Genomic DNA, 13,017 nt, shown 5'->3' on the forward strand with positions numbered 1-13,017 from the left:
CTAGTTTTTCTTATATTACTGTATCTTTCGGATATGATGAATTGACATATGTAGATTAGATAAAAGTTTTTAAATAATATTAAAAAAATATGTATTATAAATTTGATATATTGTTATTCAATTTTAGTTTCTAACCTTAAATTTTTTCGTGTAATAGTACCTTAAATTTTCTATCTTTATGCAGCATGCAATTGATAATATAGTTTTCCATTTTTTTTTTGAGATGATGTAGATTTTGTGATCATATCAACTCTAGGATCAATTTTTTGAAAATATGAATATTGTAATATGAAGTTTGAAATATCAATCTTATATATATATATATATATATATAATCTTACTTAATCAAAAAAATTGATATATTTTAAATTTATTAAAAATTAATTAATCAGACATTAGTGATAGTTTTATTTATGTTGTCGCTAAACCTTTTAATTAAGACTTTTAGTGATCAAGCTGTTCATCATCAAATGTTGTCATAGAAGTATTTTTTTTGTTAATTTATTTATTTTTAGTGATAAAACTCGAATGTATTGGTCATAAAAATAAATTGTCACTAAAAGTCAATATTTAGTGACAAGTGTGCCTTTTCTTGTCACTAAAGCTCTGAACAATGCGAGTTAGTGACAACTCATTCCGTCACTAATTTTTTTAGTGATAATTTTTTAAAGTTTAGTTATAAATTTTGTCCATAACTTATGATTAATATTATTATTATCATTATTTTCTAGTGGATGTTGTTTATGGACCCATTATGAGAGAGCTGATCGAGTCATGTTTTAATGCATAGATTCAAGTTTTTGTGATTTATATAGGTTTTGTTTTAGGGCTTGCAATTCTCCTAAAGGAGAGACGTATGAGAATTATGGTGGCTTACAGATCCACTAACTTGATATACTTGACTATCAATGTTATGATTTGATAATTTAACATTAATTTGATACATTTAAAACGCATGTTTAGAATCATATGATTGAAAATACGTCAGATCAAATTAATAATAATAATAATAATAATAATATAATGTGATCCTATAAACCAACTCAATTGGTCTCCTCCTATCTCCTACGTCGGACTAAGGTGTTAGTGCACGGATGACAAAGCTTGAAATATGATAGGATGAGCGAGCGTAGAGGAAAACTAGGATGTGATGGCAGTAGAACAAAGAGACACACAATGTCATGGATGAGAGGCCCTTTTAACTCTTTGTTCCAAGGGTTAAATAAAGGCCCAATTCATGAGCTATATCTTTAAAGTTGGGGGCCAAACTTCTTCTATTTTCTCCCATTTTATCGACCATCAAAATCTGATTTGTTAAAGCGAATTATAAAATATCTATTAAATTAATTATTTAAAAACTTAATCCAAATAGAATAAAATTTCTTTCTCATTGAACTCTTCCTTCCAATACTTCATCGTTTTCAAGCTCTCTAAAGTCGATCGTCCTCCCATGCTCTATCTATGCACTTTAATTGACGGACGACGTTTTCAAGCGGATATGGTGTTGTCCGGAAGACAAAGAAAAACTTCAAACTAACAAGGAAAAGTAAGTGCGGTCTAATATAAGGACTATTATTTCCTAAGACAATTGATCAAATGTGTTAGAAAGATCCTAACACTCTTTTGTTGGAAAGAGGAAAATAAAAAATAAAAACCAAAAGAGAAAAAAAATCAACAAATAAATGATAATTTGGTAACTCCATATATATTTATAGGAACAAATTATAATTCACCAGGGAGTTTCGATTTAATTAATTTGAATATAAATGATAATTTTAAAAATACTTAGGAAGCATGACAATCTAAGTATTTTATGTTAATCTAATATCTCATTAAATATGTTCAAATGCTCTACCAAGTCTTCATCTTCCTCTATCCTCAACCTATATAACTTTCATCTTAGATATAACTTATTAATCAAACTTTTAGTTAGATAAAAACTTTCTAATTTATCCCAAATAACTATGATGAGCTCATCATTAATATCATTATTGATAACATTATCAATGATACAAAAATAAATAGTATTTGCACACTTTGTCTTTAAGTTCTTCTAAATTTTCGTCACTCATATTTTTTAGTTAGTTTGTTTATCCCTTTCATATTTTGATTAGGTATTGTTGAATAAGACGATCCTTCGTCCTCCTCTATCGTAAGATAAAACTATTTCTTTTATCAAATTTTTTAATAGTAAAGTCAACGAAAATGATCGACGATATCTTTGTTGAATCTATAATTACTAGATCTTTTGAGCTCTAATACTAATGATTGGGGAGGGAGATGAAAAAATTAAAATTAAAAAAAATCTAAAAAAGGTCAATAAATAATTTACATAATAAAAAGCCTATATGAGATTTACGTGGTTGAGAACTACCGTCTATGTTTATGAAAAAAACTAAAATTTTCAATATATAAGATCAATTACAAGGTTCGAAAATTATCCCTACACAAGTATTACTCTCATTATACATCTTCTCTCGTAAACTCAAAGAACACTTCTTTCGAACCTCTTTAGATCTATTAAAAAAAAACTCCCACTATAATCTTCACTCAGGATGTTATGTTGCCTCTATCTACTAAAAGGAACTCTTGTTTTAGCAGCTAGCTGCCTTTGTCTCACTCTTATTATAATCTTGACTCTCAATACATATAATTATAAGAAAAAAGATTAATTTAATTAAGATTCTCTCAATTAATTTAAATATAATTAAGATTTTATAAAAATAATTATCAACCCTATCACTAATATATCAAGGGGAAAAAGAAAAAAACTTTGAATTCACTAGAAAAAAGGACTTTTATTTCCTAAAAAAGATAAGATCCTAACACACATTATCTTGAATGAACACAATCATGCACGCATCAACTACACAAATGAGCAGACAAACTCATACTGCAATTTTAATTAACGTACACGGGGTTCGTTCTACCTGCTGTATTCAGCCATACCGTCGGCTACGTTTCCATTCCCTTCGCCATTAGCCGGTCGGTGAGGGGTCAGCCGACGCTTGTGGTTGCCCACACAAAAACAAAGGAATCCATCCATCCATCAACAGATGAAGACTGCTCTGTTTGGTCCAGCACAGCACATCCTTCAGCTGCATCCCATTCCCAAGTCATGTGCGTTTTCCATATGCTTTCTCATCACCCCATCGACCATGTGATGAACCATTGAAAACAGCATCGTATGTTGAAACAAGTGCCATGGAAATCATGCATTAATTCATGTATAATGAATAACTTGATAGAAAACCGACAAAAGTTCGGCACATGGTATATGAGCTTCTTCCGGCCATTCGACAGCGTTATATTGCGGCTTCTTCTTCCTCAGCTTCTCGATGAAGGAGGAGGTGCCATCCGCGGTACAGCCTCCCAAGTCATTGTAGAGACTATACCTGCGACAGGGCGAGGATGGGATACAACCCAAAGCTGGTGAAGAGACTTAGACAGCAGCAGTCGCGGGGTTTGGGCGTCGGCCTCATCGTGGGATGCCTTCTGTTGTCGATGACCTACGTTACGGTGTTTAGGACTGACATCGACCTCCTCTCCATCCGTGAGTTCCTGTTCTAATTGACCTTCCGCGGTTGAACCGTGTCGTCCGCGTAGCTCTCTCTGCCTCTGACGAACACTCAATTTGCTTTGCAGTGAATTCGTCGCCGCCGTCGTCACCTATCATTGCAGCTCCCACGGATCCACCTGCGGTTGCAAACATGACGTGGTTTCGTCAGCTAGGTACGTAAGACCGAGGCAGTCTCCCTTCTTGAGTTGGTAACCAGGATCTGACATGCATCTTGTTCACTCCATTGTTGTCCAGACGACGAAGATGGCAATCCGCCACAGAATGGCCAATCGGCTGCTGCTCCGTCTGTGAAACAACAACATCTTCCCAGCACCACCGAGAGAGCAGGTGTGAACCATGACTTGTTGGGCTGATTTGGTCGGTAAGATTTTAAGTTGGATGTGTTATGGCGAACACAAGTCATTGATGTTAGTCTTTTGAAGATGTGGTAGCTCGGAGGCGGAGCAAGCCCCTGTGCGATCTCTCCGAGTACAGAACCGACGTGTGCGACATGGAAGGCGACATCAGGATAGTCGGGAAGGGTTCAGCCACCGTCATGCTCGTTCCGCCCAACGGCAGTAGCGGAACGAGTGAATCGTGGGAGGTCACGCCTTACGCTCGCAAGGGGGATCGCACGGTCACCCGCAACGTCCGCAAAGTGAAGGTGAAGTCGCTGCAGGAGCACGAAGAAGCTCCTGTATGCAGCCTCCATCACACCGTCCCCGGCGTCCTCTTCGCCAGCGCCGGCTACTGCGGCAACATCTTCCACGACGTCGCGGACGTGCTGCTTCCCCTCTTCATCACCTCTCGCGGATTCGACGGCAACGTGCAGTTCCTCGTCGCCAACAACCAGTCCTGGTGGTTCTACAAGTACCACCACATCCTTCAGAAGCTCTCCTCGCACGAGCTCATCAACTACGATCACGACGACAGAGTACACTGCTTCAAACACGTCATCGTCGGTCTGCGCGCTGACAGGGACTTGATGGTCGACGCCTCCAGATCGGCGCAAGGTTTGTCCATGCTGAACTTCGTGAAGTTCCTGAGAAGCGCGTACTCGCTGGAGCGGGATCGGCCGTGGACGGCGGGCGGGCCGCCCGGAAGGCAGCCGCGGCTGTTGTTCATCGCGAGGGGCAGGTCGAGGAGGTTCGTGAACTTGGACGAGATCGTGCGGCTGGCGGAGCAGGTCGGTTTCGAGGTGGTGATGGCGGAGCCAAGCTTCATGGACGTGGGCAGGTTCGCCGGCACCGTGAACTCGTGCGACGTGATGGTGGGCGTGCACGGGGCGGGGCTGACCAACATGGTGTTCCTCCCCACCAACGCCGTGCTGATCCAAGTGGTGCCGCTGGCGAAGCTGGATTGGATAGCGGCGAATTACTACGCGGAGCCTGCCAAGGGGATGAAGCTGCGGTACTTGCAGTACGAGATAAGCGAGGAGGAAAGCACGCTGATCGAGCTGTATCCCAGAGACCACAAGGTGTTCAAGGATCCGGACTCGATTCACAAGCAAGGGTGGAAGAAGATGGGGGAGGTGTACCTGCGGAAGCAGAACGTGAAGCTTAATGTGAACCGATTCCGACCGGTCCTGGAGAAGGCGCTGCAGCTTCTCAAAGAGAAAGCAGAGCACACGAGAGAGTAAGCCAGAGATTTTACAGTCGATATTATCCGGTAGATATGTTCTTTTTCTTCTTTTGTATACTCATCGATTCCATTCCATTGTCCAAATAATGTGGTTCAAAGTGTCGATTGTGAAATCGCAGAATCTTGATTTGTGTTCATTAAATTAATAGGACTAAAAATTCATTATATATGATAAGATTTGAAAGGGTTAGTCAGTTTTTAACTTGATAGGATCTGAATTGATATCCAAATTTGTTTATTAATTAATTTGATTTAGATTCATCAATCTCTAAAAGAAATATGTAAATAAAGAAAATAGGTTTCGTCGAAATTTGATAAACCAAAGTGAAAAAGAAAATAAGTTAATGGACCCCCACACGAACGAACGAACGAACGAACGAAAAAGGAGGAGAAGAGAAATAGTTTTTTAAGGAAGAAGAGGACTTCGGTGACATAAATTGGGCTAAGATTTGAAAGAGTTGGATAACCATACGCATTAAGTTCAGTCAATAATGTTCGACAGAATGGTCAATTTTCATTTCTATGCATTAAAGATTTCCTGCGAAATGAGAGAGGATTCAGCTCTGCATCCCCCTCCCTCCGGTGACGTCCCTTTTTCATTTCATTGTTCGAGAACTTTGACTTTTGTTTCCTGCATCGATGAGTGTCTCGAATCATGGACAAGAGGTATTTGTCTACCTGTCATATGACCATTTAATAGCTAACAATGACATTACGAGACGTAAATAAAAGTCCTTGAATTATTATTAGCAATAGCGAGCTCCTATTTCTCTCGACACAACGCATCTACGACGACTAGTTTACTCGCTTGAATCGGTGCACTCAAAGCAAGGAGTGAATGACTTGTACGTGAGTGACTTCCCCAACCCATTTTCCAAACGGTCCTAAACGAGTGCTTTTCCTTTTTTGCCTGTGACAATTTACAACAGCACGGTTGGAATGTAGTGTGTCGGACTCTGTTTTTGCACTGTAGATCGGGGAAGGCTATTGGCATGTCAAGTTCCGCGAGTCACCTCAACCCCCAACTCCTCCTGGCGGCTTCACGTCGTCTTGTGCAGCCATTTCTTACTTGGTCATTTGTTGGATTCGTCGATGGAAAAGTCTCCATCTGTGGGCTTCCCCCCCACCCTTCCGCAAGCACAATATTATTCCGTCCTACCAAACAAATCATTCAACCATGCCACCGAGTTTAGAGAGAGAGAGAGAGAAGAGCAGAACAAACAAGATGTACTTCTTGGGTTCTTTTGGAACCAAAGCACTAAATCCAGAGATAAATTAGAAATTTTGACGTAAAATTTGTGTGATTTGATACTTATTACTAGAGAAAAACTACTTCATGACATCAAATCACAAGTTTTCCAATTAATCCAAACTAACACAAATTTTCTTAAACATCACCCTCTGTTTATCCACCGAAAAGAAATACTTTCAAACATTTTTCTCTCATAAAGTTTTGTTTAATTATATTCTTCAATGCTTTTCGATCCCAATAATATTTTATCAATCATTAATCCGTGCCATGGATGATCGAATCAAATGCCGAGCTTAGATGATAGAGAGAGAGAGAGAGAGAGAGAGGAGAATAAACAACCTGAGGTTCTTTTGGCCATTTGCAAGATGCTGATTCAGACGTACACATAGAAAAATGGCCAAAAACAATACGATGGACAACCGACAGCCGTCCGGTGTCTTCCTCACGTTAAATGGATCACTTTATACACCTCGATTTCCACTACTCGTGCTTTGGGTTTCCTCCTGGAAGAAGATGCCATGGTAGGAAGCTGAGCGCCCACCTACAGGATGAAGATGGCGAAGAAGTTCCGGCCGCCGGTGGAGCCTCGCAGCTTCGGATCCGGATTGATCGTCGGATGCTTTCTGGTGTCGATGACATATGTTCTCATGTCCAAGAAAGACATAGGCAAGGACCAGCTCTCCGTCTACCGGAGTTCCCCTCTTGTCCTTGATGCTTCTGCCTTGTTCCGATTCATGACTCTGGTTGGATTGTTGCAGTAAGTTGCCTGCCATCATCGCGTTCGTTGTTGTTGTCGTCCTCGCCGTCGTGGAGCGATGCAACTCCTTCGAGTTCGATAGTAAGCAATAGAAAGATTCAATTGTCAGGTAGGACCGCAGTTCTTGCTAGCTTTCTGTTCTTCCTGCTTTTCTCCTTCTCCTTCTTCCTTTGAAATCAGAGCAACAAGTACTAAAGCGTTGCATTTGACTCTGATTTGCGACGTGGATTTCGGATCATGTATTTGTTTTTGTCTTGATGAAGGACACGAGAAGGCAGCAGAAGAGAGTAATCTCGAAAGAAGTGAAGCCATCGACATGCCTGACGATTCGTCCCCCGCAGCATCAGCGTCTGATGTTTTATCTGAAGAAGGAAGTTCTCCCAGCACTGATGACAAATCAGGTAGGTAATCAGAACTATGTTAATGCATGCACCCACCACAAGGCATGCAGGAGGAACAGGGCATCAGGTCCCCTGTTCTTCTACAAAGTATTAGTGATTAGATGATCACTAATATGAGCTTGACGTGATCATCATATATGGATTCTCAATTTCCATCGCATGCTAATTTCTGAGATTCTAATGGAAGCCATCGTCTTGTAGATGGTGCAGCTGGGAGGAAGCCAATGTGTGATGTTTCCGGCTACAGATTAGACACCTGCGATCTCGCAGGGGACGTCAGAGTCATCGGGAAGAATTCATCCTCTGTAGTGCTTGTCGTTACCCCTGATACGAGCAGCACAGACAGGAACGAGTCATGGCAGATCAAACCTTATCCTCGCAAGTACGACTCCTCGGCCATGGCTAAAGTCCGTCCGCTGAGCCTGAAATCACTGAACGGTGATCCAGAAGCCCCTCGATGCAGCATCAACCACACAGTCCCCGGCATCCTGTTCTCCACCGGCGGCCACTGCGGAAACTGCTTCCACGACTTCGCCGACGTGCTGATCCCCCTCTTCCAGACCGCCATCCCCTTCCGAGGCCGAGTCCAGTTCATCATCACCAATCACCAGCGTTGGTGGATGAACAAGTATCGACCCTACCTGACGAAGCTCTCCTCGTATGACGCCATCGACTTCGACAACGACGACAGAGTGCACTGCTTCGACCATGTCATCGTCGGCCTGAGAGCCGAAAGAGACCTGATGATCCATCCCCCGAACGGCGGCAACTACTCCATCATGGACTTCGTGAAGCTCACTAGGAGCGCGTACTCGCTGGAGCGGGACCGGCCGTGGACGCCCGACCAGCAGCCGGGCAACAAGCCGAGGTTGCTGTTCATAGCGAGGGGCGGGACGAGGAAGTTCATGAACCTGGACGAGATCGTGCCCATGGCGGAGCAGGTGGGCTTCGAGGTGGTGGTGTCGGAGCCGGACTTCTACGACGTGGCCAGGTTCGCGCACATCGTGAACTCCTGCGACGTGATGGTGGGCGTGCACGGCGCCGGGCTGACCAACTTTCTCTTCCTCCCCACCGACGCCATCGTCATCCAGGTGGTGCCGTTGGGGAAACTGGATTGGATCGCCACCAACTTCTACGCAGAGCCCGCCATGGGGATGGGGCTGCGGTACTTGGAGTACAACATCACGGTGGAGGAGAGCACGCTGACGGAACTGTATCCGAGAGACCACCCGGTGTTCGCGAACCCCGAATCCATCCACAAGCAGGGGTGGTTTAAGCTGGGGAACGTGTTCCTTAAGCAGCAGAATGTAAAGCTTGATGTGAGCAGATTTAGGTCCGTCCTGGTGAAGGCTCTCGAGTTGCTGGGCGAGAAGAGGGACTGAGTGTTTTTTGCCCGTGTGTACATTGATCCAATTCGATTACGGCTTGATATTGTGCTGTAACCAATATTGTTTTCTCCAGAAGAAGTGAATAAATAGCTGCGTTCTTGTCTTGATTAGATCATAAAAGCCTGATGAGAGGAAGAATATGAGATAACTGTGTAAATCTTGATGGATCTGATCATGGTTTCGATTTTTATTTCTTGGAATCAATACAATGTTTAGCAAATCTTGCTGGTTCACTCCACTCCACTCCACTCCACTATTGTGATCGATGGTTAAGTCTTAATATAATTTATAAAGATCTGAAGGTATATTATTAGAATTGATTTCAGTTTAAATATTTTGAATCAATGAAATTTATAAATTAATTATCTCATTATATTAGATCATGATCATTGATATAAAGAAGAGCCAACCTAATATTAGCTCTAGCTCATGAATAGGGCTCGAGAGAATACTCCATTACGACATGAAATCACTAGTAAGTTACATCTCACCCGTATCACACCAAGATTCGAGTCGGAAGAGACACAAGACCTACTTCATAGGCTCACTCTTCTCTCACCAGACGTCCCCAAACTACAGGAGAAATGAAACTCTTTTATCTCTATTCCACGACACAACTCTTTGTCTCCTCCGAGCTCATGTAACTTGCTCTACTGCTACATGAAAACCTCTAATGCTACTCGAGTATCAGAGAGGCCGCTTTCTTGTCGGACGTACGCACAGGGCCTATGGTTGAACCGCTGAAATCACGTCATAGATCTAGTTGGCTTCAGCATCACCATGTGAACGAAATGGTCTATTTCTGGCGAGATAGCTCCAATTTGATGTTATTCCCATTGAAAATCGAAAGGACATAAATTACTCTCGAAGACGGTGGTAGCAGCAGAGGTATCCGATGCCGGCGATGTGCTTCCCAGCCCGACTATGTTGTCGAGTGTTTTGTCTTCGAGGGATGTGGCTTGAAGAAAGTGGTGGACAACGTGACAGCGCCGCTGATTGAGCTTGCGCGACTTCTAGCCGTGCACGCAATGCTGCCCTCCTTCTACTGCTTGACCAAATCGGACAGATTGCTCAAGACTCCTTTAACTTTGCGTAATTTGATTCATCGATTAATCATGCGACAACATCCTCTTTAGAAATATACGTTAATGATCTGATATATCATTTCAGTAGCAAATTTCAACGGAAAACAGTAGGCCATTTCTGATCGCACATCGATAAGAATTAAAAGAGTCGAGTGATTAAGATTTACAATAATAATTAACAAAGAGAGGTGAGAGGTGAGACAAAATCTGTCGAGAGAGAATAGATTGACGGTGAATGATTTGGTCAAAAGCTACGTTTCAACCAAAATAACAAGAAAATTCAAAGTCGCCCGAGCATTCATTAATTTGCTGCCCCATCGTGAAAGTGAATGAAGTTATACGCGTCTACAGTGCCTTGTTGGAACTTGCTTCTTCTCCTCCAAAACCGGTCCATCTCCCTCGTTCAAAGACCACAACAGTTCATCGATCAATGAGCCATCATCGATCGCAAGTTGCAGTTGTTTTAGCTAGCTGTAGGTGTCGTCGATTAGGTGGAGGGAGTCGTTCTCTGATGGCTATGACTTTGGTAGTCGTTCGCGCCATGCAAACATCTTGGTATGGTCCAACTTGGGTTGCCAGATTGATAGAAAGCATGGAAATCATGTTGGGGGTGAAAACTCGATACGAGACGAGAGTGCGAGCTACCAGCAGTACATTAACCTAATAATTTCCTGTACTCGGATTCACGTGGCGTGGTCGGCGTAGGTATCGAATTCTCCCACTGTTTTTTATTAGGGGTTTCGTCATCGTCTGAATCATGGTACCCTAGGCTCGATCAGTATGAATGATTGATTGACCATTGAGAGAGAGAGAGGCGTGAACGAGTAGTTTTCCTACTTGGAGACGCATCGGCCAACCCATGTCCCATAGGAATAAAAGCTGACAAGGGCATGGTGGAACTTTGTGCCAAGGATGAGATGAGGTGAGGGACCAATTATCTCTATCAACCCATTTCTGCAGGAGAGGAGACCTGCTACTGATGCATGCAGTAGTAGCAGCGGTGGTAGTCTCGGAAGGGAGAGGTGACTAGCCGACAATCTCATGCTGCTCGACGAAGGGTGTATAGTTAATTAGATGGGGGAAGGTGACACATGGAATATCTTACGGTGGAATCCTTTACCTTATAAAATGTTGACTGATCGATCGATCGATTTGTAGCTGTGGAAGGATTAAAGAAAAAGGTTCTGTACCTTTCTTGGTCACAAGATCAGATAATAAAAGAGGGGGACGTGTGACCGTCGCACAGAAGAATAATCTCGTGACCTAACCATGTCGATTTGGAACTACGTTGGAAATTGGTTCAGCGTTGGTTTCGTGATCAATGCATACAAGACTTTATGGGAAGGCAGCTTCATTTCATCTGCATCGGTTCATTAATCTATCTAATAATGCAGAATTAGCCACCGAAATTATTTGTAGGTCATGTCCTCGTTGCTATTGAAGGAAAGCAAAGGTCTTTAACTGTCATCTTAAGACGAATCATGCATTGCATGTTAGCGTGAGCAACACCTGATCGCATGATTCCTACATTATATATTTATTACTTTCACATCATGAATTGTATAACGCCATTTGCTAAATGCTAAACTTATAATGTAATTATCATAGTAAAATCACTCATTTGAGAAAGTTGTGTTATTTTCTAGTTGAAATCGAAGAGAAAAAGGCATCAATTAATCGGTAAACTCAACATGTATAAGTTGAGCTGAATTGCCCCGTCACGGGTAGATGTCACTCGAATAGTGACTCTGGAGGAGACATGTCAAACTTGGATTTCTGCTATGTCAATATTATAATGATTATATCATATAAATTTTGTCTCCTAGAGACAAAAAGATAAGAGAAGACCATGAGATAGGAAACCAAGTTGCATATTCCTCTCATCCCTCTTTTCCTGAAAGCATGATTGCGGCAGACGAGGGAAAGAGATAAAGAGGACCAACGCCGGTGTGATGCCTAATCTTAGCCGAATGTTGGCAAAGTCGCATGAAACGTGACCAGCCTTCGGCACTTTGACGGATGAGATGATGAGGAAATGTTGAAGAGGATCACATGCAGAACACGGTTTGGTAAGCCTAATCATTGCTCTGCTTCTGATCTTGACATATACTGACCACGGTGGTGGGCTCTTTAATGGCGTCGGCCTCTGATCTGTGACCAACACCGGTGAATCCGCGTATTGATATGTTTTTGTTTTTGTTGTTTTTTTGGAGTCTTGAAGCATACGGTTTTATACATGTTTTATTTATATCAAGATTCTAATAGGTACAAATATAGAGGAAAAAAAAATACTTTAGTTCTATATATAAAAAATAAAAAAAGATTTATATGAGAGAGTATATGAGGAGTTTTGGTCTTTAGTATGTTTTAACCCAACAGAAAGTTTATTTCTTGTAGTTGATCATTTTCATATAGTGAAATTTTTTATTATTTGACTTTATAAATATTTTATTTACAAGAAATTTTATATTTTTAGTCTCAAAGCATATAAAAAATTCTTAAAATTAAAGCTTAGTTTTATAAATATTTATTTTTTCTCAAAATTTAAGGTCCTAAAAGGAACAAGTATAGAGAAACTTTTTTATTTTTGAGTTTAGAATTTTCTTTAGTATATTTGAAGCAGTTGAGAGCAAAAATTTCATATGATTTATGAGAGAGAATATAAGAAGTTATAGAGTGTCACTTAATCTATCTTTGATCTAACTTATAAGTTAATGTGAATATTTGAATCATTATAGAACATATTCACTTTATTCGTTGAGCCGATGAGATATTGAATTTTTTTTCTTTATCCATAAACAAACTAGCTAGTCAATTTGTTTACTCAATTTTATATATATCAAGAGATTATCTTGACACTCCTTTCAAATATTTTAACTAAATTATAAAGGTTGCTTAAAGTCAATACACAAAAAAGGAATATATTATACTATC

General features: G+C 41.2%; 2 protein-coding genes across 3 annotated transcripts; both read left to right on the forward strand.

Annotated features, from left to right (window-relative positions):
- The first annotated feature begins 3,280 nt into the window (after positions 1-3,280).
- LOC135627224 (alpha-1,3-arabinosyltransferase XAT3-like) lies at positions 3,281-5,378 on the forward strand. 2 transcript variants are annotated; one of them, XM_065133236.1, is made up of 4 exons: positions 3,281-3,553; positions 3,646-3,732; positions 3,815-3,907; positions 4,003-5,378. In XM_065133236.1, the coding sequence occupies exons 1-4, from the start codon at positions 3,412-3,414 to the stop codon at positions 5,196-5,198; spliced, it is 1,518 nt and encodes a 505-aa protein (XP_064989308.1). In that variant the 5' UTR covers positions 3,281-3,411; the 3' UTR covers positions 5,199-5,378. The 2 variants fall into 2 exon arrangements, with proteins under 2 accessions (XP_064989308.1, XP_064989309.1); XM_065133237.1 differs by having other exon boundaries at positions 4,012-5,378.
- A 1,535-nt stretch (positions 5,379-6,913) lies between these two features.
- On the forward strand, positions 6,914-9,108 carry LOC135626297 (alpha-1,3-arabinosyltransferase XAT3-like). The gene is made up of 4 exons (XM_065131504.1): positions 6,914-7,118; positions 7,211-7,318; positions 7,473-7,610; positions 7,812-9,108. Exons 1-4 carry the CDS (start codon positions 7,001-7,003, stop codon positions 8,990-8,992), a joined length of 1,545 nt encoding a protein of 514 aa, XP_064987576.1. The 5' UTR covers positions 6,914-7,000; the 3' UTR covers positions 8,993-9,108.
- The last annotated feature ends 3,909 nt before the right edge of the window (positions 9,109-13,017 follow it).

This window comes from Musa acuminata, chromosome BXJ2-11, assembly GCF_036884655.1.
Source record: "Musa acuminata AAA Group cultivar baxijiao chromosome BXJ2-11, Cavendish_Baxijiao_AAA, whole genome shotgun sequence".
Lineage (NCBI taxonomy): Eukaryota > Viridiplantae > Streptophyta > Magnoliopsida > Zingiberales > Musaceae > Musa > Musa acuminata.